This window comes from Poromitra crassiceps, assembly GCF_964638095.1.
Source record: "Poromitra crassiceps genome assembly, chromosome: 17".
NCBI lineage: Eukaryota > Metazoa > Chordata > Actinopteri > Beryciformes > Melamphaidae > Poromitra > Poromitra crassiceps.
Window position 1 is genome coordinate 36,302,188 of NC_139635.1, and position 27,294 is coordinate 36,329,481.

At 47.6% G+C, this 27,294-nt stretch overlaps 1 protein-coding gene across 1 annotated transcript in view; it reads left to right on the forward strand.

Annotated features, from left to right (window-relative positions):
- The window catches only part of LOC310792384 (serine/threonine-protein kinase WNK4-like), a gene marked incomplete at both ends in the record, with an annotated part of 37,409 nt that extends 12,273 nt beyond the window's left edge, over positions 1–25,136 (forward strand). Inside the window, 14 exons of the mRNA XM_083654101.1 lie at positions 1,405–1,624; positions 4,920–5,153; positions 7,413–7,478; positions 8,727–8,800; positions 8,999–9,134; positions 9,553–9,660; positions 14,937–15,089; positions 15,185–15,239; positions 17,011–17,142; positions 18,869–20,238; positions 20,545–20,602; positions 21,313–21,739; positions 23,427–23,632; positions 25,042–25,136. Of these exons, the coding sequence (XP_083510227.1) occupies positions 1,405–1,624; positions 4,920–5,153; positions 7,413–7,478; positions 8,727–8,800; positions 8,999–9,134; positions 9,553–9,660; positions 14,937–15,089; positions 15,185–15,239; positions 17,011–17,142; positions 18,869–20,238; positions 20,545–20,602; positions 21,313–21,739; positions 23,427–23,632; positions 25,042–25,136 (3,334 nt within the window). The remainder of the gene's footprint in view (positions 1–1,404; positions 1,625–4,919; positions 5,154–7,412; positions 7,479–8,726; positions 8,801–8,998; positions 9,135–9,552; positions 9,661–14,936; positions 15,090–15,184; positions 15,240–17,010; positions 17,143–18,868; positions 20,239–20,544; positions 20,603–21,312; positions 21,740–23,426; positions 23,633–25,041) is intronic.
- Positions 25,137–27,294: the final 2,158 nt, after the last annotated feature.

Sequence of the window (27,294 nt, forward strand, 5' to 3'; positions counted from 1 at the left end):
CATATTTATGCGCGCAAAAACAATATACCAGCCGCCACTGTCGTGGCTGGTAATGATTGTAAGTATACATATAGAAGTATAAATCTCCTTGTCTGTCACATGGTGATGTCAACAGTCTGTGTTCCTGCTTAGCTGCTCGCCTCGTCCGTCCTGTCTGCTGTCATTCTGAACTGTCTCTCTGATAGCTCCGCCCACCCTGTGTCACAACAGACACCATGTTCATAAATGCTGCAATACTGGAAATGCAAACGCTTCCATCAATGGGCCATATAGGCTCAATCACCATTGTGTTAACTCATCACTCACTATCAGGTAGATAGTGACCCACTTAACTCATTCTCCGCCATTGGCGTCATGGAACGTCATTTACGAGACAACGCGTCCCCGCCATTGACGTCATTGGACGGCATACGTTTTTTTCACTGTCAGGTGATTGATGGCTCTCTTACTCACCTTGTGAAACATTACAGCACGTGTAGAGGTGTACAGGAACGACCACGATTGTCTAACAAAACCAGGAAGCAGAAAAAAGCAACTATCTCCCATGAGAAAAGGTCCATAGCACAGCTCCATGGCACGGCTGAACCGCTGGTCCAGCAGCTTTTATCGATCTGGGATTGGACTCCATTACAGCCTGTCACTCAAACGTGAAGGATTTTGTTTTCACCACGCACCACGCAACCTGCACGCAACACGTCCACAAGTCACTTGTCCCCAAGAAATAGTAATCCAGTTCTTAAACTCTTGACGCCATGTCAATTTCAGACGGTAGATTGCTCCTGACATACAGTAGGCTACACAGACAACCATCTCTTTCTCACACCGGTGTTACGGTAAAAGCTGTGCCCACGGGCAAGTTTGACCGGAAGGGGAAACAAAATCATTATGGGGTTCATAGTTGAGTGTAACACCGCAGTATCCGCCATCAAAGGCATTTATTCGGGTCAGGAGCCATGAAGATGACTTAATTTACAAAAATGCCTTTTCCTCCGCTTTCTGGTCAGAGACTGCTGTTTTTGGTGAAAACGACCTACATTCAGGTGTCGCTAATTAAAGAATGAATGAAGGTAGAATCAATCTTTTTTTTCATATGAAAGTCGAGGCTCTCTTCTTTCTTTTGGGATATTCAGTCTTTACGTAGGCCTAGTCATAGAAGAAAATATTCTGTGGGTCTTGGAAAATTAATGAAAATGATCAAACACCCTGGCGGCGGCTAGTGACTTTTTCTGAAAAACTGTGGCGGAGAATGAGTTAACAGGACATATATTTACATGAAGATCTTTGAGATGATCACTTTAAGTGAACATTTTAAGGAGACCTCAAGGAGAACCACCAGTACGGAAACCTTAACTCTTTAAGCAAAATCTTAGAGGGTGTTTGTGCATCCGGCCCCTGGCTCTGCAGGTTCACGGTGCAGGACCTGCTGGATCACCGCTTCTTCCAGAAGCTGCTGGGCGCTCACGTGGAGCTGGCCGAGGAGGACGACGGAGTCAAGCCCGCGCTCAAGCTGTGGCTGAGGATGAACGACAACAAGAAGCTACACGGGAAGTACAAAGGCAACAACGCCATCGAGTTCCTGTTCGAGCTCTACAAGGACGTTCCCGAGGAGGTCGCCCAGGAGATGGTACGTCCGTCCATCCATAAGTCCATAAGTTGACCCAGAAATGAGAATTTTGTCATTATCTACTCACCCCCATGCCGATGGAAGGACGGGTGAAGTTTTTTAGTCCGAGAAAACGACAACAATAACAACATACTGCTCATCTGGTTGAGTTGAAAATACATCATTTAGACGTTGTTTTTAGCTGAAATCGTCTCTGCCTGTGTATCTTTTCTCTCTCCCTCTCTTTCTTCAAATCGATACACATCATCGTTGACGCTAACCTGACGCTGCCAGATGGGGGCGGTATTGTTCACAAATTCACAATCCCTCGTTGTGAAACAAATGTGAACCAACCTACATCCATCTGGCAGCGTCAGGTTATGTTGATGCATGGCCACAAGATAGAAATGCGTTTGCAACAATTTATGATTTCACTAGTCGTCACTAGTCGTCTTTTTTACTACACAAAAGAGGGGTGCATTGTAACCCAATGTGCAAACCGATCCAGCCTGGGGTCTTTTTAATGCGTGCGTGGAAGAAAAGCACAATGTTATGATCCAATCGATCAATCAATCAATCAATCAATCAATCAATTGTATATGTATATAGCACCAAATCATAACAAGAGTGACAGTATCTGAAGGCACTTTACAAATAGAGCAGGTAGAAGACCAGCAGTGGGTTGCACCAGCTGTGCGTAAGTTGAAACGTAAGCTAGTGTGAACGTAAAGTCTCACTAAGTCCGAGTTTACGCACTACTAAAAATATTTGGGTTGCACCAAGTGAAATAGTTACAACGTAGGCATAAGTTAGAACTTAAAATTTACACCTACGTCTTACTAGGTGTAAAGTCCTCCGTAAGATAGCAGTTGGCACGGATTGCAACTTGGCACCGTGGCGCATCGTTGTTTTGCGTCCGCAACGCGCTCTCCATGATCAATTATTACACCCGTTGATATTTATGACTCACGCTTTTGTTTCCCACAAGCTGCAGCACTGCATACAAATTAAAATAACCGCAACAATTTAGCGAGGCAGGATGGTGGTAAATTAGCCTACAATACTGATGAAGAGCTCACAGATAAACGTTAACAGTAATATGAACCTAAACGAACGTTACTCAATAACGTTCTCATTTGGTTAGTGTTGATGAAATATGAAAGCACTCATTTGCGGTGGGCAACATGTCCTGTTTTCACTCCACTTACTTAAACAACCGTAAATAAACACCGTTTCCACCGTGCTTTTCACTGATTGGTCACAGATACTGTACACGTCATTGTCTGCGACACTATTTTGGTTAGTATGGACTTTAGGGTCTACTAGTTAAGATGTAGCCTACCTTACGTCTCCGTGGTGCAACCAAACAAAGACACAACTTTAGTGTCAAACTAACTAGTTTGAACGTAGCAGTTAGTGTGGACTTTACACCCTAACTTAAGACAGAACTTACGTTCAGCTGGTGCAACAGGCTGCAGGCTCTTTATTTTAGACCCAACAATTGAAACAATAGACCCTTTTCACGGGGGCCATTTTGTGCCGAAAAGGCAGGGTAAACACAGGTGCAGGCAAAACACTAATGAGGGTTTCCAACTTCCAATCATTGGAAGTTGGAAACCCTCATTAGTGTGTTGCTTGCACCTGTGTTTACCCTGTCTTTTCGGCACAAAATGGCCCCCATGAAATGGGTCTATTGTCACATGCACTGCGAGGTCATGTGACAATTGAAACAATTACCCAACAAGAGCAGCACTTGGCGACGACGGCAAGGAAAAGCCCCCTTTAACGGGCAAGAACACCTTGAGCAGACCTGGCTCTTGGTGGGCATTCATCTACCATGAGGGGTTGGGTTGAGAGAGAGAGAGAGAGAGAGAGACATTCACTTTGGCTGCCGCTCCCTCTCTTAATGCATGGACCATTGTATAGGTCAGTGGTTCTCAAACCCAAATCCCAAACAGGCCTCCCAAATAGCACCCACTAGCCTATTGCAAGAAGAAAGAAACCCGTTAACAATGCTATTGAAAATGTCAACAATCACATCCATAGAACCTCAGAATATATATACACTTACTTTTATTAAAGTAAGAACCTAATGACACATTTTTTATCTCAAATCTTTTCTTTTATTTCTGTTTTCCGTTATTGTTCCATCCAGACTATTTACTTACCCACACTAGGGGGAAATGACAATGAATGTGATGGCGTTTTGACTTGCAGGCAATTAGACAAATTAGAAAGGATTCAATTATATTATTTAATACTACACTAAATATAATTATAAAATGTTATATAACAGATTTCTTTATTTATTACACTGTAGTATTAACAACTATAACGTAATAATTTCCTTTCCCATAAAGATGTTTTTTAAGCATTTCCATTAATTTCCTGAGGCCCCCCTAGTGCCTCCTGGCGGCTCCCCAGGGGGCCCCCGGCCCCCACTTTGAAAACCACTGGTATAGGTTTCTCGGTCTCTCTTGCTCTCTCTCTCTCTGTCTCTCTTGCTCTCTCTCTCTCTCTGTCTCTCTCTCGCTCTCTCCCTCTCTCTCTTTTTCCCCCTTCCGAATCATATAATTCCTTCGTGGCCTGGCAGGAAATGCTTTGCGGATCGGCAGCGGTCTGCAGCCCGGGGGTTTTTGAACCACTGGTGTAGACGGTCCAGCATGATGTGGTGAGGCAGGTGAAAAGGGAATTACAATAACCCAAGAGAGATGATACAATGATGTGAAAAATCATCTCCAACTCAGCTTGTCAATGTTTCTTTTATTTTATTTTATTTTATTTTTTTCTGATTTCCCCCCATTTTCTCCCCAATTGTGCTTGGCCAATTTCCCCCTGCTGCCCCGGTCACTGCTCCACCCCCTCTGCCGATCTGGGGAGAGTCGTAGACTAGCACCATGCCTCCTCCGACACATGCGCAGTTGCCAGCCGCATCTTTTCACCTGACAGCGGGGAGCTCCACCAGCACGTGGGAGGATCACGCTATTCCCACCTGCTTGTCAATCTTTCTAAATGTGGGGGCGAAACATATGGACGGGACAATGACTATGTTGATCAAATTAATAGCCTGATCAAAAATAACACCAAGATTTCTAAGGTTAGACTGGACAGTAGAGAAAAGGGACCCATTATATTAGAGACTTCTAATTCCATCTGTTTGATAAGTATATGTTTGCTCATATTTGTATTGACTCTCTCTCTCTCTCTTTCTCTCTCTCCCCTACTATGTCTCTCTTGCTCTGTCTCTCTGTCGCTCTCTCCTTCTCTATCTCTATCTCTATCTCTCTCTCTCTCTCTCTCTCTCTCTCTCTCTCAGGTTACTTTGGGGTTTGTGTGTGAAGCTGACTATATGCTGGTTGCCAAGGCGATCAGAGACGGGTTGACGTCGGTGAAGCATCGGCGGGAGAAGAAGCGTCGGCTGGCGGAGGAGGCGCTGCGCCGCAGACAGGAAGCCGTCGTCGAGGAGGATGAGCCTGAGTCACCAGAACCGACCAATCACAAGCCTGCTTCTGCCATTAACCCGCCCACTGCTGGCAAGCGGGCCAATCAGGTGTGTTTTTGGAGTTGTTGCGACCTGATCTCACAAACGTGTGAAAGGACACACTACTCCGTCGGAAAATACAGAATTAAAGCCTAAGTTATACTTTGTGGATCCGCATGTCGGCGTGACGTAAATTTCGTCTGGCTCTTTGCAGACAACTGCGTACCTCCAAAAAAAACTTTTTTACCTCTAACCAGGGTGGGAATTTTGTCATTTTAGGGGCAAGCCTCACTGTTGACATCTCAGTGTCTAAAGTTGCTCAACCCTGTTGCTGCGCAACTGTAATGTAATAATATAAAATAAAACAATTAACCTTAATTACTCTCCAACAGGCACCAGCCTCTGGCTGGATACAAGCCACGCCTGCACTAACCGAGTCATCACCGGTGATGATGTCATCAGCTAGCACCCCAGTGCATTCTGGGATCAGCACCGACTCCACCAAGATAGAAGCAAAAGGAGTGGAGCAGGAGGACAAGACTCCCAAACACACTTCATACTCCTCTGCTACATGTGAGAGACAGACAGACAGACAGACCGACACACACACACAGACACACAGACACGCAGTCACAGACACAGACACACAGTCACAGACACACAGACAGACACACAGACACACAGACACAGACACACAGACAGACAGTACCCAAATTATGTTAGAGTATAGTAGAGAGAGCCAAAGTCACATCCTCTTCCGCTTTAGGCATATGAACTAAGGGATTTAATCAGGCAAAAAGGCCCAATAGCAAAGTTCTGGAGTGAAACATTCTATGGTCTCTTCTGATTCTAACTATAGCTGAATCGCTTGGTTTGACCATACATTCAGCCGGTGTCTGGTCATAGACGCATGGTCAAAGGGTCAGCATGGGGGAAATCCTCACGTTGTCCCCATTTAGCATAGTTAGCATTTAGCTGCTAGCCCAGCCCGGACAGACAGGATCAGGGATTCAACCACCGCAAGTAAACGCACATCTGAACAGACGTCTATGTACATGTACCTGCTCTTGAATCCCCAATCCTGTAGTGTAGAGCCGCAGCACCATCCTTTGGTGATTCAGCCCATTGAGATATATGGGTGTTTCCCCCCACCGTCTAGTCTCGCGCACCAGCCGTAATAAGGAATATGGAAAGAAGAATGGCAGATGAATTCCTTGGTTCGTGCCTAATTGGACGAGGGCATAACTTTAACTCTCTATTGAAATGGCCAGCGGTGCCTGTTCTTTATCTAGATACTTGTAAGTCACTTTATGCACATTTTTTGCACTTTAGTATTATTATTATCAGTATTTTGCTGCCCCTTTTTCTTTTCTCAGTACTTGACAGTACTTTTTGTGTGCCTTGCTACATGTTTCAATGTCCTCATGTTTTCCTGTTTTTGTCCTGACATGTTGAATGTAGCTGCATTACGTGACACATGAATTTCCTGCAAAGGATCAATAAAGTATCTATCTATCTAAATATGATTGACTTTTATAAAGTACTCTCTCTCTCTCTCTCTCTCTCTCTCTCTCTCTCTCTCTCTCTCTCTCTCTCTCTCTCTCCCTGTCCATGACAGTGGTCTGTGAGATGGACAGCTCCCTCAGCTCCTCAGGTTTCCTGGATGATGTAGAAGCCCCAGCCACTTGTCTCGCTCCTCCCACCAAGCTTCCTCCCCGCACCCCGCTCGCTCCCACCACCCCGCTCACTCCCACCACCCCGCTCACTCCCCCCACCAAGCTTCCTCCCCCCACCCCGCTCTCTCGCCCCATCTGGCTCCCTACCACGCTTCCACCCCTCCCCCCGCTCACTCCCCCCACCCCACTTCCTCCCCCCACCCTGCTCTCTCCCCCCACCCCACTTCCTCCCCCCACCTCGCTTCCACCCCTCCCCCCGGTCGCTCCCCCCTCCCCACTCCCTCCCCCCACCCCGCATCCTCCCTCCACCCCGCTCTCTCCCCTCACCCCGCTCTCTCCCCTCACCCCGCTCCCTCCCCTCACCCCGCTCTCTCCCCTCACCCCGCTCCCTCCCCTCACCCCGCTCTCTCCCCTCACCCCGCTCCCTCCCCTCACCCCGCTCTCTCCCCTCACCCCGCTCTCTCCCCTCACCCCGCTCCCTCCCCCCACCCCGCTCTCTCCCCTCACCCCGCTCTCTCCCCTCACCCCGCTCCCTCCCCCCACCCCGCTCTCTCCCCTCACCCCGCTCCCTCCCCTCACCCCGCTCTCTCCCCTCACCCCGCTCTCTCCCCCCGCCCCTGCTCCTGTGGCCTGGGAAACCCCACGCCTCCAGGCTCTCCTCTGCGAGGCTCCAGCTGTAGCCGAGGCTCCATCAATCCCTGTGCTCCGTTTCCCCTCGGTGAGCAGGTCAGGGCCTAAACCAGTAGAACACATGGAGAGTTCTGTGTCTGTGTGGGTCCAGTAATGTAAACAGTGAGCCATATTTCAAAGTATTAGAATTACAATTGTCTGTTCTAGAGGATCCAGAGCTCTAGAGGAGTCACAGTTGGCAGGGTTCTGGAAGGTCTCAGGTGTTGTATACTGTAGTGATGTCAGAGTTCTAGATTGCCTCGGGTGTTCTAGAGCATCAGCAGGGTTCTAGAAGTTCTCAGGGCTGCTAGAGCAACATCAGCTTACCCTCTGCTGATGCTCTAGAATGCCAAAGAACTTCTAGAACTCTGACATCACTCTAAATGTCTGAGACCTTCTAGAACCTTGACATAACTCTAGAACTGACTGACTTTCTAGAACTGCTCAGAATCAGAATCAGCTTTATTGGCCAAGTATGTAGACATAGAGGGAATTTGAATTTGCTTTCAATGTTCTTTTTTTCTTTTGTAAGCACATTGAGAGCAACATATACCGGAGTCAAATTCCCTGTATGTCTACATTCTTAGCAAATAAAGCTGATTCTGATTCCGATCAGAGTTCTAGAAAGTCTCAGTTCTAGAGTTATGTCAGGGTTATAGAACATCTCAGGCATATTAGAGTGATGTCAGAGTTCTAGAAGTTCTCGCGCATTCTAGAGCATCAGCAGGGTTCTAGAAGGTATCAGCTGTTTTAGAGCATCAACAAGTTATAGAAGTTCTCATGTATTCTAGAGTGATGTCAGATTTCTAGAAGGTCTCAGGCATCCTAAAGCATGGTTCTAGAAAGTCACTGTTCTCGAGTTGTCAGAGGTAGAAGGTCTCAGGGATTCTATAGAGATGTCAGAGTTATAGAAGCCTGAAAAGAAGCGGCTGGCGACTGCACATGTGCAGGAAGCATGTGCTAGTCTACGGCTCTCCCCAGATTGGTAGAGAGGGTGGAGCAATGACCAGGACGCCAGGGGGAATTGGCCAAGTACAATTGGGGAGAGAATGGGGAACAACTAGAAGCTCTCAGGCATTTTAGAGTGATGTCAGAGTTCTAGAAGGTCTCAGGCATTTTAAAGTGATGTCAGAGTTCTAGAAGGTCTCAGGCATTCTAGAGCGTCAGCAGGGTTCTGGAAGGTTTGTTGGTAATCTTGCAGTAAGATTTGTGTAAATATCTCAAATGTACTGAGGCACACAAACAAACATCCCTAGAGTCAACCCAGGTCTAAGGTGTATACTCACTCCCTTTCCAGAGCATCGCCGTATCCCACAATGCTGAGCGAGGTCACTCTGAAACAGCTAGTGGCTTCTCTTCACCTGTCGACAGGTAACACAGACACACACAATACACACACACACACACACACACACACACACACACACACACACACACACACGACACACACACACACACACACAACACAGGAATCACAGTATCGGGTGTGAGCCGCTTTATTGCTTGTGTCTGACTCTTCTTTGTCTCTTTTGAGTTTGTTTCCCTCTGACTTCCTGCTTCTCTCTCTAGCAATGCCTCTGATGTGACCTCAGGGTTGAGTGACAGCAATGACGGCCAATCAGACAAGAGCAGTTCAGGTATGGCCAAAAGGCCAGCCACTAAGCTGTTCAGGAGGAAAGCCAGGTCCCGCCTCCGAATCACAGGGGTAAAACCTGTCTGTCTGTCTCTCTGTCTGTCTGTCTGTCTAAATTTGTATTGGTTTTGGATGGATTAGTAGGCTTCTATGTAGCCCCCCTAGGGGCACCTGGGGGAGGGAGTGATGTTGAAATCCATACCCACGGGTTCGTACTCTCGGATTTGCTATCTAGGTCCTTGATAGGCTCTACGTTACACTGGCCAGAATAATCCGAAAAGTTTCGGCATTTAGACTTCCAAATACAAGCGAAAAAGTTTAAATGTTCAGACACACACTAACCTTTAAGTGTGTGTGTGTGTGTGTGTGTGTGTGTGTGTGTGTGTGTGTGTGTGTGTGTGTGTGTGTGTGTGTGTGTGTGTGCGCGCGTGTGTGTGTGTGTGTGTGTGTGTGTGTGTGTGTGTGTGTGCGTGCGTGTGTGTGTGTGTAGCTGTCAGACATGGTGGTGGAGTGTCAGCTGCAGACTCATAACAGTAAGATGGTGACCTTCAAGTTTGACCTGGACGGTGACAACCCTGATGACATCGCTGCTGTGATGGTGAGGAGCCAGCCCTAGTGTGTGTGTGTGTGTGTGTGTGTGTGTGTGTTTACACATCGTACATTATCTCTGTTCTGTTGCTGCTTCAGTAGAACGTAACGCCTCCGCCGGTGACAGCTGCGGCGGAGGCGTTACGTTCCATTGTATTCCAATTCCATTGTATTGGAGAGAAGGCAGAAACTCTGCGGACGATATCTCCAAATCTCAGGCAACTAACACAAAATGATATAGATGGATAAAAAGCACTACAGGTGAGAGGGATGTATTTTGGATTTTAGGGTGAGCTGTTCACTTAAACATTGTTAATTTGCAATTTTGTATAGACTAGAAAACTATTAGTGTTGTTGATGGATTGATGATATTTTAGTGCAAAGTATTTGAAATCAACATATTGTGTTATAAATATGCATAGCGACTGCCCTCTATTGGTTGAAAACTAGCAATGGAACAGCACAGTTAGAGATGATGATCATGTTCCTGGGACACATTCTGAGAATACCAGATGAAGAACCCGCAAAACAATATGCTATCTACAAACCAAAACCTGGGAAGAGAAGACCAGGCAAACAAAATACAAGCTATCTGAGATATGTAACTGCTTGGGGACAACGAAAGGCTCCTTTCCGAATCTCAAGTGACTGAGCTTGCCGGGACCGTGTGGGATGTAGGAAACCAGTCGGCTCCGCAGCCGACTGGTGATGATGATGACACAAAGCATCCATTTCTGTAAGATGAATCCCTCTCAGCCTAAAAAGCTGAGCTAATTGACCCCAAAATAGTGCTCTCTCTCATTCTCTCAATCTCTCTCTCTAGTGTTATTATCATAAATAAACAAACAAACAAATAAATACACCGCCAAGGAACACCGCCCTATTAGTAAGATGGTATCTTCTTCCATTGTGACATCTTCAGAGATGTCATAAATCCCTCTCTACTCAGGCATTGTGACATATCCAGATGGCATCATAAATAAATAGTGATCATCAGTGATGTCATAACTTTGTCTCTATCCATTATGACATCATCAGTGATGTCATAACTCTATCTCTACTTACCATTATGACATTATCAGTGATGTCATAAATCCTGCCCTGCTGATAAATAGAACCAGTAGATGGTTTTCAGCTTCAGTGAGAGACAAAAATTGGCTTCCAGATCAGAGGGAGATCAGATGGAGAAACTGAAGCTCGTTAATAAAGTTAAAGGAAAGTGTAATCAAACAGCAGAACACATTAAGGTCCAGGCCCAACACACAGAAAGGCAGATTAAGGGGGAGTTTAGGAAATTTCACCAGTTTCTACAAGAGGAACAGGAGGCCAGGATCTCTGCACTGAGGGACGAAGAGGAGCAGAAGAGTCAGGTGATGAAGGAGAAAACTGAGGGTCTGAGCAGAGAGATAGCAGCTCTTTCAGACACAATCAGAGTCATAGAGAAGGAGCTGATGGCTGAAGATGTCTTGGTCCTGCAGAACTACAAGGCTACAATGGAAAGAATCCAGCGCCACCTGCTAGAGGACCCACAGCTGGTCTCAGGAGCTCTGATAGACGAGGCCAAACACATGGGCAACCTGAGCTTCACAGTCTGGGACAAGATGAAGGATATGGTCTCCTATACTCCTGCCGCTGCCGCCCCGGCTAAAGCGGCCAAAGCCACCAAGAAGAATCAGAATCAGAATCAGAATCAGAAAGACTTTAATGATCCCCGGGGGGAAATTGGGACAAGTTACGGTAGCTCGCTCACAGAACACACATAGCATAAAATAAACAGTAGTAAATGCGATATTAAGCAAAATAAGCAGAAGAACACAACATAACATAGAATAACAGTAGTAAATGCGATAGAAGCAAAAATAAGTAGAATACAGTATGTCTAAGTAAGCAAAATAAGAAGGCGGCGGTGAAGCCGAAGAAGGCCGGCCCCAGCGTCGGTGAGCTCATTCTCAAAGTTGTGCCCGCCTCCAAGGAGCGGAGCGGCGTGTCTCTGGCCGCCGTCAAGAAGAGCCTGGCTGCCGGAGGCTACGACGTGGAGAAGAATAATGTCCGCGTCAAGATCGCCATCAAGAAGCTGGTGGAAAAAAGGCGCTCTGCTGCAGGTTAAGGGCACCGGGGCCTCCGGCTCCTTCAAGGTCCCTAAGGCTGAAAAGGAGAAGAAGCCCGCCGCTAAGAAAGCCGCTCCTAAAGCCAAGAAGCCTGCTGCCAAGAAACCAGCGAAGAGCCCCAAGAAGAAGGCTGCAGCTAAGAAGCCAGTAGCCGCCAAGAAATCTCCCAAGAAATGCAAGAAATTCATGTGTTTTGTGACGCTAGTGAACGAGCCGCTGCGTATTTACGCACAACCAAGCCGGATGGAACAGGCACTGTGAGTTTACTCCACTAAAAAGAGTAACTTTGCCCCGACTGGAACTGTTGGGAGCCCTCATCGGCGCCAGACTTGGTAATTATCTGAGCAAGATCTTGGATCTGAACAATGTAAAGTGTAATTTCTGGACAGACTCGATGATCACCATTCATTGGATCAAGAGCACAGCAAAGCAGTGGAAGCCGTTTGTGGCTAACAGAGTAGTGGAGATTCAGAGTCTCACACTGCCAGAGAACTGGAGACATTGCAAGGGAATAGAAAATCCTGCAGATCACGGAACCCGTGGACTCAGTTCAGAGACACACTTGCAAATGGCATGCTGTGGTGGAATGGACCGAGTTGGTTAAACTCAGCCGACGTAACATTTGCAGAGGAAATGAACACGCCTCTAGTCTACCAACTGGTGAGTGTATCACTCAAAATCAAATAACAGAAGATGGAGAGGATGTTTGTTCAGTAATTGAGCCCATTCTAACAATGAACAATTATAGACCTTATTTGCTTACCCCGGACAGCGCCATATTGTTGACATACCGTCCTGCAGCTGACGACTATAGCAACGGCCTTATTGTCGTTTCTGTTCCATTACAAAATAGCGATAGTGATGACAGCAATAAAAACCCCAGAGTTGTTGCTGCCGTTAATGCCTGTAATAATAAACAAAAGAAAAAACGAGGTGAACAGACTTTGCTGTGAGGAGCTGTCAGAAAGTTTCACCTGTCTCTCTCCCAACTATCCACACCCCTCTCCTGTGCTGCTGTATCCTCCGTCTCGCTCCCTTCACGCCTGTGGACGGTAGAGATAGAAACAAACCACGGGGACTTTATTGCTGTCATTACTACAGCCATGCCGCAGGTCATCATCCGAACACAATTGGAACGATAGAGGTAACGCTAACGGCGACTAGCTTCCTATAAATGCTGCTCTCACATAGGCTGTCACTTAAAGCTGCAGCGCTATGTCAACAATATGGCGGCGGTGGGCGTGCCCGTACGTGAGTGACGTCAATTGAATAATGTCTATAGCAGTTTAAATAAGTTGCTTAGAGTAACTGCATGGGCAAAGAGATTTGTGCACAATTTGCGCAACACAGAAAAACAACAAGGAGAGCTCTGCGCTCAGGAGATTGAAGCAGCAGAGAAATACTGGATTAGGCTGACACAAATGAAATGTTTCTCCAAGGAAATGAGACGACTGGAAACAAAAGGGGAATTGGATAGAACATCAGAAATTCTCACCTTGAAACCCTTTTTGGATGAAGAAAAAAATCATGCGAGTCGGAGGCAGACTGCAAAAGGCAAACTGGGTTTACAGCCAAAAACATCCGTGGATTCGGCCATCAGAGGACAAGTTTTCAGAGTTGTTAATAAAAAAGATCCCATGATGACGTCATGCACTCTGGTTTACAGGACACTTTGACCCAAGTCAGAGAAAGGTATTGGCTTGTAAGAGGTAGGCAAACCACAAAGAAATGTATAGAGAAATGTTTGATATGTCGCAAAAGTAAAGTTAAGGCTGGCCAACAACCCTTTGCACCATTGCCACGAGATCGCATTACAGAAGCCCAGCCATTTGAGGTAGTGGGTGTAGATTTTGCTGGTCCCTTACTTGTTAAACCAAACAGACAGACAGAAAACTTATATCGCCCTGTTTACATGTGCGGTTATACTCGAGCTGTCCATCTGGAGTTCGTTTCTGACTTATCCACAGATGCGTTTCTGCTGTCATTCCGGAGAGATATATTGCAAGAAGAGGAATCTGCACTACCATCTATTCCGACAATGCAAAAACATTTAAGCGAGCAGAACAGGATTTAAAGGAAATGTGGAATGTGGTGAAGGGAGAACAAATGAAAAGTTTCTTTTCTGGAAGGAAAATCACATGGAAATACATAGTGGAAAGAGCTGCATGGTGGGGCGGGATGTGGGAACGTCTTGTCCGCTCTGTCAAAACCTGCATCAGAAAAGTCCTTGGAAAGGCCTATCAATTCAAGGCCGCTTACCTATTTGCATACTGACTCTCAGGACCCATCACCGCTCACCCCAGCTCATTTCCTGATTGGACAAAGAATAAGCACCTTACCCTCGAATATCTGATGGAGTTGCGTTCCGCTCACTGTACCAGAAATGTGAAATCAACTTCATTCAAGGTCGGTGATTTCGTTCTAGTTCATGATGAGCGGTTACCACGACATATGTGGAGGATGGGTCGAGTGGAGGAAGTGTTCTGTTTAAGCTCCTCCCCTTCCTGATTAAGCCCCACCCCTACCTGCTTAAGCTCCTCCCCTTCCTGCTTAAGCATCACCCCTACCTGCTTAAACCCCACCCCTTCTGGTTTTAAGCCCCACCCGCTTTTCAAACCCCAGTTCCCCGCACAATTAGCCTATTTCACTTCTCACCCAATTCAACCATTGTGTGTCTAAAAGGCAGGAATTAACACAGGCAAGACATAAGGAAGTCAGAAACCCTCATTAGTGTTCTGCTTGCACCTGTTACTTCCTGCCTTTCAGACACAAAATGGATGAATTGGGTGGGAAAATACCATAGCCAAATAGCCAAGCAGTTAGTCCACCCCACTGACCCTCCAGCTAGCCTCCCTCCACACTTCCACTGCCAGGGATCGAACCTACGGCCTCCTGCTGCCAAAGCACCTGCACTCACCACTGAGCTACAGAGCCTTGCTTGCTTTTCTTACCTGAACAATCCCTTTTAAACAATCTCAAGAAAGGCTGGGGAATCCTCTCGACCAGCTGGGATTAAGTGTGTGTGTGTGTGTGTGTGTGTGTGTGTGTGTGTGTGTGTGTGTGTGTGTGTGTGTGTGTGTGTGTGTGTGTGTGTGTGTGTGTGTGTGTGTGTGTGTGTGTGTGTGTGTGTGTGTGTGTGTGTGTGTGTGTGTGTGTGTGTGTGTGTGTGTGTCTACAGGTCCACAGAGAGTTCATTCTGCCGTCAGAGCGGGACGGGTTCATCAACCGCATGAGTGACATCATCAAGAGGGCGGAGTCCACGCTGCGCCAACGAGAGCCAATCACAGCAGCCTACACCGACAGACTCACCTCAGCACTGTGTGAATCCCAGGTGTGTGTGTGTGTGTGTATGTGTGTGTGTTAAACAATGCATCATCCTGTGAATGTTTTTTCCTGATTTTCTTTCTTCTTCTTTTTTTTACGCAGCCAAATCTGGCAACCCGGGGCCTCTCCAGAACACTGTCCTCCTCCTCACTACCTGGTAAGGGAACAAGGGAGCAACAGAAGGGAGGGAATAAGGCAGTGAAGGAGACAGGGAAGAGGTAGTAAGGAAAGAAGGACATTATTAGGATTATTTAAAAAATGCCCACTTTACAGCGGGCGTTCCAATCCAAAGTGTGTAAAACTCGCCCCTTCAAAGTATCCTATGTAACGGCCCCTTCAAAGTATCCTATGTAACGGCCCCTTTAAAGTATCCTATGTAACTGCCGCTTCAAAGTATCCTATGTAGCGGCCCCTTCAAAGTATCCTATGTAACTGCCCCTTCAAAGTATCCTATGTAGCGGCCCTTTCAAAGTATCCTATGTAACTGCCCTTTCAAAGTATCCTATGTAACTGCCCCTTCAAAGTATCCTATGTAACAGCCCCTTCAAAGTATCCTATGTAACTGCCCCTTCAAAGTATCCTATGTAACGGCCCCTTCAAAGTATCCTATGTAACGGCCCCTTCAAAGTATCCTATGTAACAGCCCCTTCAAAGTATCCTATGTAACGGCCCCTTCAAAGTATCCTATGTAACTGCCCCTTCAAAGTATCCTATGTAACTGCCCATTCAAAGTACTCCTATGTAACGGCCCCTTCAAAGTATCCTATGTAACTGCCCCTTCAAAGTATCCTATGTAACGGCCCCTTCAAAGTATCCTATGTAACAGCCCCTTCAAAGTATCCTATGTAACTGCCCATTCAAAGTACTCCTATGTAACGGCCCCTTCAAAGTATCCTATGTAACGGCCCCTTCAAAGGCCTCTATGTAACGGTCGTTTTCCAGGTGAATACGCGATGGTCACTTTGCTCCCACAATTCTTTGCGACGTCTCGAGGCTAAACGACAACGGTGGCAACCGGCAGCGACCAGTTCAGCTAATAAACATGCCAAAATAGTAGCTAGTAGGGGTGTAAGCATATAATATAAGATAATCGTTCACTGCTGGACAGTGTAATTCTTCTACAAGGATATCATGGTAAACTAAAACTGAGACGAAAAAGACGAAAAACGAAAACGAAAAACATTGTCGTAAATTGAAATTGACATTGAAATTAAATTTTAAACTAGACTGTGAAGGCAGTATAGCACATAGCCCACATGTCGGCGACAATGCGACACGCAGGAGAAATTACAAATCCTCGTCTGCAGCAATAAAGTAGCTCAATTGAAGTGAATTTAGTCTTAAACTAAAATTATGTGAAAACATGGTTCTTTTAAAATGGTGATTTTAACAAGTAGCCTAGAAAATGGGACATGCCCAAAACATAGACTCAGAACTCAGTCCAACAAGAAGCCAATAAAGCATCTAAATATTATAAAAACAAACCTGCTGTCTTTTTTTTTTATAGAAAAGGACGACAGTCAGCTTGCTTCCTGTGTCTCATCGTCGGCAGACAGTGTGTGTGTGTGTGTGTGTGTGTGTGTGTGTGTGTGTGTGTGTGTGTGTGAGAGAGAGAGAGAGAGAGAGAGAGAGAGAGAGAGAGAGGGAGAGAGCATGCGAGCAAGCTGTTGGTTGCAATTTGTTGGACTGACTGAGAAACACAGCTGGATGTAACTTAGAACTATGTAGCCTACATGGAAGACTCAAACCTCATAATTTGTAAAATATTCCAAATAAAAACCCACCGCACACTTCCCCTGCACAATGCAACTCAGACCAGCCCAATGCCATTGGGCAGAAAACACGCCAATCTGGCGATAGGGATTAGCCGTCCAGAATTAAACGTAGCCAGACAGACAGGTTCATCCTGTAATGTCTTCCTCTCTCAGACTATGCAGCAGTGAGCGTTGGTCATGTGACCAGAGACTCCTCCCCCTTAATGAGTGGAGACTTCTACATAGACCCCGAGGCCACGCCCCCCGTCAGGTCGCTGAGGTCACAGTCCTTCCACACATCGTCAGGTACACACACACACACACACACACACACACACACACACACACACACACACACACACACACGCACGCATGCTCTAACTAGAGCAGCACAACTCACACTGTTCACACTAAACCTATCAGTGACATCAGACCTTCTGACCAATCCTGAAGCTGATGCTGCCGTGTGGAGATTTCACTGAGAACATGCAGGGCCTAAAATCCATTTTGCAAATTGGGGGGATTTATCAATCTGGGAACCCAGAGTCTATTTCGGCACGTAAATAGACTCTGGGAGAGCCGTACCTTTTTTTTAGGCTTCCTGTACATCGCAGATCTTCCGCCCAGGACTTCCACTTCTGCGCAGCGAAAAAAAACATACATTGCGTCTCTTTTATTTTGAATGCTAAACGTCAAAATTCGTATATATTCACTAGCGTTCACTATATATATATATATTATATATGTTTAGAATACGGCTCTCTTGAATACTCGATTCTGATTGGTCAATCAACAAGATTCACCGGTCATTATTTCTCGACAACCGACCGCTGCTCTGCCACACCTGGATTAATCAGTTGGTAAGAGCCTTTTGTCAGCAGACACTACTAATTAGGCAAACCAGTTGCAGCTGTGGTGTCTTGTGTGCCAATTACAAATGAAACCGCTTTGTCGTTGAAAACGCTATTAAAAAATCTATTTGAATAATTATTTTTGTCAGATTATTGAATGATTTAGTTGTAGGCTGTGTTCTAAGCGGGATAATGTATAGTGAGGCGGTGATTACTGGGAAATAATGACCTTCAGGTGAATCATTAAGCCCTCCGCTGCGCGTCGGGCTCAATCATTCACCTGTCGGTCATTATTTCACCCGTAATCACCGCCTCACTATACATTATCCCTTACATACTGTATATTCACTAGCGTTCACTATATATATATATATTATATATGTATATATTCACTAGCATTCGGGACCGGAACTCTTATATTCACCGGAACAACAACAGAGCGGCACGGGCGGAGGCGGAAGTCCCGGCCGGAAGATTCGCGCTGTACAGGAAGCCTCAAAAAAAGGTACGGCTGTTCCCAGAGTCTATTTATGTGCCGAAATAGACTCTTGGTTCCCAGATTTGGGATTTATACTATGTGGTCCTCGACATCCGGTGACCACCAGGGGGCCTTTGAGGGGCTTTGGATTGGAGGGGTCCCCAGCAAATTGATTTACAACAAGCTAACAATGAGAGAATGTAGAAGAATAGTTATTTTGATTGTAGTTTTACTGTTAGCTTTCTACCGACGACTCTACGACACACATGCATATAGACGGGCTTTCTAGCAGGCTGTTGTTGGTGGATGGATCCATACAGCGCAGATGAAATTGAATACCTGTGACAAGTCTCTCTGATTTATGTAGCAGACTGCTGAGGTGTTGTTGCACTGAACGTCCCACAGGGGGCGCCCGAAGCCCGGCGCGGAGAGCCAGGAACACGGGGCGGAGTTCGAGCACATTCGTGCCGCCATTGTGCGCTCTAGATTCCCCTTGCGGCGCCAAACCGCCCTCCCCTTGATCAGACATACCCTGCTCCTCCATTGAGTGAGGGCGAGGAAGCACTAGCCGCTAACCGTTAGCGACAGATCGCTAGCTGTTGAAAACCTGCAGACAAAGCCTGTCTCGAGGTGTGTGCAGGTTAGAGTGGTACGCAGTGTGGAAACTCACCAGAGATCTCTCTCTGTCTCTCTCTCTCTGCAGGCTCCTCCCGGCACTCCCGTCACCCTCCCCAATACTCCCGCCCAGACCCCGTCCCTCCTCTCTCCGTCCTCCCCCCGGCTCAGTATCATCTCCCCTCTCCTCACCACTCCACCCACACCTCGTCCCCCTCCCCCCTGAGCCCTGTCCCCCAGAGCCCTGCCCGCAAGAGCCCTGTGCCCCAGAGCCCCGCCCCCAAGAGCCCTGTGCCCCAGAGCCGCTCCCCTGGCGTCCCCCGGGTCCCTCCGACGCTCCCTGCCTCCCCCCTCTCCCCTTCTTCATCCCCCTCCCCAGGCAAACATGGATCTGTGTTGGGGGAGGTGAACAGGGGGGGTAGGCCAATGTCTGTAGCAGGTGCGGTGTCCTCTCCTGCTCCTCTTCCTGCTCCCTGGTCCCCCCCCAGCCAGCCTCTCTTCTCCCTGGACAGTGCGCTCTCTCTGGCCATGAGCATGGCTCGCTCCTTCATGCCGACCACTGGGACCCCCACCCAGGGCTTTTACCCCCACACCCAAAACCTCCGCCCTCCTGCCCCCCACCCCCAACCCAGTGTCCCCGGTGTCTTCAGTCTGTCCAATGTCTCCAGTCCAACCAGTGTCTCCAGTCCACCCAGTGACCCGAGTTTCTCCAGGCCACCCAGTGTCTCCAGGCCACCCAGTGTCTCCAGGCCACCCAGTGTCTCCAGTCCACCCAGTATCTCCAGTCCATCCAGTGTCTCCAGTCTATCCAGTGTCTCCAGTCTATCCAGTGTGTCCAGTCCACCCAGTGTCTCCAGTCCACCCAGTGACCCGAGTGTCTCCAGTCCGCCCAGTGTCTCCAGTCTATCCAGTGTCTCCAGTCTGCCCAGTGTCTCCAGTCCACCCAGTGTCTCCAGTCTATCCAGTGTCTCCAGTCTATCCAGTGTCTCCAGTCTGCCCAGTGTCTCCAGGCCACCCAGTGTCTCCAGTCTATCCAGTGTCTCCAGTCTGCCCAGTGTCTCCAGTCCACCCAGTGTCTCCAGGCCACCCAGTGTCTCCAGGCCACCCAGTGTCTCCAGTCTGCCCAGTGTCTCCAGTCCACCCAGTGTCTCCAGGCCACCCAGTGTCTCCAGTCCACCCAGTGTCTCCAGTCCACCCAGTGTCTCCAGGCCACCCAGTGTCTCCAGTCTGCCCAGTGTCTCCAGTCCACCCAGTGTCTCCAGGCCACCCTGTGTCTCCAGTCTATCCAGTGTCTCCAGTCTGCCCAGTGTCTCCAGTCCACCTAGTGTCTCCAGTCCATCCAGTGTCCCCAGTCCACCCATTGTCTCCAGGCCACCCAGTGTCTCCAGTTCGCCCAGTGTCCCCAATCTGCCCAGTGTCTCCAGGCCCTCCTCAGCTGCTCCCAACCCTCACAACATTGTAAGACACACACACACACACACACACACACACACACACACACACACACACACACACACACACACACACACACACACACACACAAACAAACAAACAAACAAACAAACAAATACACACACACACACACATACACACGCACACACATTGACTATTTAATATAATCAGAAACTGGAATTCTGGAGAGCAGCAGCCCATGCTGCTCTCTGCTCCTGTGTACCTATTACCAATGCACCTGTGTCACCTGATCTCAGCTGGCCAATGAAATGATAGATATGCAGTCTCTGTTTTTGTCCTCTTGTTGTGTAGGTGTCCTCTCCCCTCACCCTGCCTGCTGTGTCAACCAGACTGTCATGGATATCAGAGGGTAAGACATCTATCTGCCTGTCTGTCACTGTCTGTCTGTCTCTCTGCCTGCCTGCCTGTCTCTCTGCCTGTCTGTCTGTGTCTGTCTGTCTCTCTGCCTGTCTGTCTCCCTGCCTGTCTGTCGCTGTCTGTCTCTCTGCCTGTCTGTCTCTGTCTCCCTGCCTGCCTGTCTGTCTGTCTGTCTGTGTCTGTCTGTCTGTCTGTCTGTCTCTCTGCCTGCCTGTCTGTCTGTCTGTCTCTCTGCCTGCCTGTCTGTCTCTCTGCCTGCCTGTCTGTCTGTCTGTCTGTCTGTCTCTCTGCCTGCCTGTCTGTCTGTCTCTGTCTGTCTCTCTGCCTGCCTGTCTGTCTCTGTCTGTCTCTCTGCCTGCCTGTCTGTCTGTATCTCTGCCTGCCTGTGTGTTGCTTTCCCATTAAATTATGATTGGCTGTATTTATATTGGATGGCATGTTGACTCTCTCTCTCGCTCTCTTCTGTCTGTCTTTCTCGTTCTCCCTCTCTCTCTTCCCTTCTCTCTCTCTCTCTCTCTCTGTCGCTGTCTCTCTCTCTCTACCCTTATCTCCCCCTCTCTCTATCTTTGTCTCTCTCCCTCTCTCTTTCTCGCTGTCTCTCTCCCTCTCTCTGTCTCTCCCCTTCTCACTCCGTCTCTCTCCCTCCCTCTCTCTGTATCTTTCCCTCTCTCTCCTCCCACCTCTCTCCCTATCTCTCTCCAGAGAAAAAATCACCAGTTGTCACAGTTGGCCGTTTCCAGGTTACGACCACAAAAGAAATCCCCCCCTCCCCTCGCCAGGAGCTCCGCCCACACCACCAGGCCAAGCCCCGCCAACTCGACCAGGCCACACCCACCGCCGGCTCGCCCCCTCCTTACAGCGACGACGGCCAATCAGAGAGCAGCACGGAGGAGCAGGGCAACTTTGGAGGTGTGCGAGGAAAGGAGAAAGGAGAGGAAGAGGAGGAAGGGAGGAGGAGGAGGAGGGGAGCGAGGAGGCTGAGCATCAGCCTGTGGGAGGAGCCAGCAGGGAGCCCCGGGCTCAGCCAATCATGGATGAGCTACACCCGCTCCGCTTCCTACGTCAGCTCCGACGAATCAGAGGGTGGGGATGAGGAGATGTGGGCGGAGCTGGAGGACCTACGTGAAAGGTGAACACACAGTTAAAAAAGTAATTGCATTTACAGTACATAGCACTTTTCAAGGCCCCCAAAGCGGTTTACATATCAGGGTGTGTGTGTGTGTGTGTGGGGGGGGGGGGGGGGGGATGACTCAATTCATGTGTAGCACCCACCTGGGTGATGCATGGCAGCCAGTTTGCGCCATAACATCACCACACATCAGCTCATTCATCATCATCATCATCATCATCATCATCTGTTTAAGTCCTCTTTCCAGGCTCCGCTGGGTTGGACTGAATCCTCACGATGGCTTTCCTCCACCGGGGATGGTCCATGGCCATCTCCTGGTCGATGCTGAGCGCTCTCATGTCATCTGAAACCTTTTTGCCCTGAACCATCTGAGCTAAGTAGAGTTGGCAGTAATACTGCCAACTCTACTTAGTAACGCCATGTTGTAGTTCAACAGCATACTGCCAGTATGCTGTTGAACTACAACATGGTGTGCGTGCAGCTTAAGTGTCCAGTAATGGTGCTGCAGCAGAGCAGGAATGGTTTCACACACAGGGGTGGTTGTAAAAGAAAAAGAAGAAGAAAAAAGTATGCACTACGGCCAAAGAGCATGGAAGGAAAGAGACGACACTCCGGCCATTTTTGGAAACAGAATGCGCCTCGCAGTGGTCAGCTGCGGTAGCGCTGGCCCCTATAATCAGCCTCTCTAAACAGTAACTCAACGGGAGTTGAACCTCGGGTCCTTTTCATTAGATATTTATCTTGAAAAAACTAAACAAAGAAAACGAAAAATTTAGCTTAGTTTCCACAATATGGTTGTTGTTTTACATCCCTGCACTACACCACTTCAATCAAGATTTGCAGTACGCCCGGAAAAGATGTGAATCCCCAAAGTTTAGAGTGTTCTCCCGTTGAGTTACTGTTTAGAGAGGCTGATTATAGGGGCCAGCGCTACCGCAGCTGACCACTGCGAGCCTGTGCGAGGTTCTTTTGGCGCTGTCACGCTTCCAAAAATAAAAAATGGCGGAGGCTGCTGTGCTGGGCGCTGATGTTGCAATGGGGCAATATGGAGCTGTCATTTCTTTCCATAAAAGTTCTTTGCTACGGCTGCCGGCGCCACTTCTTACACCCCCCAGTGCACCGTGGTCACAACCCCCAGGGCACGGGGGCTACACCCCCCAGGGCACCAGGGTCACAGGGCATGGAGGGCTACACCCCCCAGGGCACCAGGGTCACAACCCTCAGGGCACGGGGGCTACACCCCCCAGGGCACTGTGGTCACAACCCCCAGGGCACGGGGGCTACACCCCCCAGGGCACCAGGGTCACAACCCCCAGGGGCAGGCACACAATGAATACAAATCCATACATTGCACATTGTACACAACAATACAAATTGTAAAAAAAAAAATCTCCAGTGACTCTTACTTCAACACATCAAGCCAGTCTCCTATCACCTATGATAACTGGATCAACTGCATTGCTTTACCAGTCCCCTTCTTCTTCATTGTCATTGCTGCCCCCTAGTGGCACAAAGTCAACATTACAGTGTGATCTTGGTGGATGATGAACACAGAACTCAAGAGTGAGACTGAAGAAGAAAACTCAAGGTGTTTCCTGTAGTTTGTATCATCTGGAAGCTGAACAGGATGTAGTTGAGTGTTTATAGCGATGTCTTTACCATGTGACATGACCCCTCCCCCCTACAGACACCAGTCCGAGGTGCACGACCTGCAGGTCAGTCAGAAGCGAGAGATCGAGGAGCTGTATGAGAGGATGGGTAAAGTGGCGCCCCCTGGCATCGTGTCGCCTGCCGCCATGCTCAACACCCGACAGAGGAGGCTCTCCAAGACGGGCAGCCACCCCCCCACCCCCCGCAGGAGCAGCCTGCACAGACTGGACACGCCCCCTGCAGGTGGGAGGGCACACTGCACCCTGTTTTACTGTAACAAGACTCCAACATGGCTGACACACCTGAGGTTATAGACCAGGGCCCAGATTCACCAATGTGTTCTTAAGATACATCTTAAGAAAATACATAAGAGGTTAATAATCTTTAGGCTTACTGCCATTGAGGCTAGGAGATGAGGCTAGGAGGCAAACCAAAGTGTTTCAATCTACAAAAAAATTCAAGATTCAAGAACTTTCTTTGTCCCCAGTGGTTGTGTGGGGGGAAACTTAAATTCAGGGCCACTAGGGAAAAGATTTAAACATGGTTGCTCTCGGTAGGCTAACTGTAAAATGTGCTAGTGTATTTTCAACAGACATGGATCAGAGGCCTACTTGGCCCTACACAAATGCAATCTGGGAAGCCAGAGTCTATCAGTCTGGCGCCTGGGCCTTGGCACGTCCCTGACAGGTCCTTGCCAGGTTAAACGAAGATAACACGCAGAAACTTAACTTAATATACTTAAACTTAACTTAACACATCTTATCATAACTTAAACCAATTCAACCTCTTAATAAACAGCATATATCATTCGTTTTTTCTAAAAGCAATGTCCTTTATGGTGTAGTAACAAAGTTCAGTTCTTTGGTTTGGCAACTGGAAAGGCCTTCAGCTGAAGATTGCTGCCCTGTGTATAAGACAGACAGATGATGTTTCCGGTGTTTTAGCCGACGTCCGCACCAAGACTTGTGCTTCCGTGCACCGTTTACAGTCTGATTGACATGAGAACGGAGTCGGAGTTGATCAATTAGGTGTTTTAGGTCCACAATTAGGTGTTTTTCGACTAATCTATATGAACAGATAACTGCAGACGAGATGTTGTCGGACTTTAAACAATGATGGAAGCTTAAGTCTTGGCGCGGACATGGATCTACATCGAGCGGACATGGCTCTACATCGAGCGGACATGGCTCTACATCGTTCGTCTGTCCCATTAGCCATCAGACTGACTATGCCCAGATTGCACCAAATGCAGCTGTACAGTACAGTATGTCAATCTTAATGTTAGGTGTAGGGAAACATATAAGACTTTGAACTATGACCTACTTGTCTACAATGTGTTGAAATATATATTAGAGGCTTATCGTTTCACTGTAGGAATTTTAAGGGGAGCGGGGACAACAACAAATTTGAGAAGTTTTTCATTTCAATATTTTTTCTCATGAAGACACATAAGAAGAAAGTTAAGAAAAAGACTAAAGTTAAGAATTTTTTTCTTTTTGAAGAGGGTTTTATGTGACCATTGTTGGAATCACTTGTTCATACCGTGTGTGTGTGTGTGTGTGTGTGTGTGTGTGTGTGTGTGTGTGTGTGTGTGTGTGTGTGTGTGTGTGTGTGTGTGTGTGTGTGTGTGTGTGTGTGTTGTTCTCCATCAGGTGTGGTGCTGAAGAGTTCCCTCAGCAGTAGCAGTGGTGGAGGATGCCAGGAGCGCTCAGGGAAGGCTGTGACCTTTGCCCCCGGACACAGCTAGCCACACACACACACACACACACACACACACACACACACACACACACGCATGCACGCACGCACGCACACACACACACACACACACACACACACACACACACAGCTATCTGCCCGGTGACCTCTAGCCGGCTGGGATTCAAACCTCCAACCAGTTGAATTTCTCAGTGGAGCCGTGAAAGCAGCTGCTGCCGGAGCAGTTAGAATATTAAAGCTGCAGTAGAGCTGGTGGGAACTCATCAGGATTTAAAGGAATAGGCCTACTCAGTTATCTCTGGACTCTTTGATGATGAAGATGGCTGCCAAAAGGAGCTTTGTTCGTTGATATGAGGAAGAAGAATCTACTTTTACTTTCATTTATCATCCGTGTAGAAATGATGACGTCTGTGCCAATTTTCAGAAGCGAGGTTGTAGAGATCAGTTGACTTTAATTTATGTTAGCTTAGTTTAGTTTAGATTTGTTTTATTTAGTTCAGTTCAGTTCAGATACATTTAGTTAGTTTAGTTAGATTATATTAGTCAAGCTGTAGGCTATGTGTGTCCAGATCAGTGCAGTCATGGAAGATTCTGTCATGCAGACAGATTCCCAAAGAGATGATGAGAAAACTGAGCTGAGGAGAAAGGTAGAGCCCAGCTTGTTTGTTTTATTTCAGCTTTGGGAGATTCACAGTAAAGGTGTCTCTCCACAGCCTCACTGTGCTGTGGAGACCTGCACCACAGCCTCCAGGCTGCAGTCACTTTATCAAACCCACGAGTCTCCACATCCTCACTGTGCTGTGGAGACCTGCACCACAGGTCCACAGGACCATGTGCTGTGGAGATCTGCACCACAGGACCATGTGCTGTGGAGATCTGCACCACAGGTCCACAGGACCATGTGCTGATTGTGCTGTGGAGACCTGCACCACAGGTCCACAGGACCATGTGCTGTGGAGACCTGCACCACAGGTCCGCTCTGGGGACAATAAACGAAAAAAAGGGCTCGCAACATAATTTTAGATAGCTCAATTTTTTTTTTTTTTATATTATATATTTTTATTAGCCTATGTAGCAAGCCCTTTTTTTCATTTATTTTCCTGTTTAGTACAGTTGAGCTCAGCACCAACCAGTGGATGTGCGTAAGTCTCTGGATGCCCGCTCTGGGGACAAAACATAACACCTGAATGTCTCCTACATTCTGACACAATGCACATTCCACAGGGTAAATAATGTAGTGTCTATGTGTAATACAGGGTTCCTACGCAGGTCTGGAAAGTCTGGAAAATATTGACATTGAATTCGGTCATTTCCAGGTCTTGAATAGTTTGGGAATTTGAAACCCCCAAAAAGGTATAGAAAAAATGTGGTGCAGGTCCGACACATAAGGCTTCTTCTAGCTTTTATATTGTTGTAGTCACTTTCAGTCCACATTTTGTGTTGCCCCAACCCAGAGGCAGAGGTGGTGCTCACTCGTCACTGCGCTCGCTTTAGTTATATTTTATTAATGGAAAAAGTATATATATATATATATATATATACAGTACTTATATTTACAGACTCAGTGCCTTAAACAAGTTTTATATTTTCCTGTGAGCATCATTGTAAATATAATAAATTATTGTTGATCAAATGCATGGCCTGTTGTCTGTTTATTTCCACAAGTGCTTAACATTCACACATCATGCTCTCCCACTCTTCACCCCCCATCTTCCCCCTGCTTGCACCACCACCCAACCCAATTGTTTGAATTGCATGAAATTCGACATTGCACTTTCCTGAGTCCCCATAGCGCACCCACCATCGGACGAACGGTTCTCGAGATAAACCATTTTGTGTGTTGCCAGTAGGTGGTGCTGTGACTATGCGTGTGTCCAAATTGCACGAAATCCGGCACTGCACTCTGTGGGGTCCCCACAGCGCACCCACCAAGTTTGAAGTCGATCGGACAAACGGTTCTCGAGATAAACCACTTTGTGTGTTGCCAGTAGGTGGTGCTGTGACTATGTGCATCTCTGAATTACATGAAATTTGGCACCGCACTCCGCCGGGTTCACAGCAGCGCACCCAAGTTTGAAGTGGATCAGACGAACAGTTCTCAAGATATGTGAAGGACAGACAAACATACATTACACATGGAATCACAGGTTTCCGGCTGGAGATATTTTTTTTATAACTACTAGTGG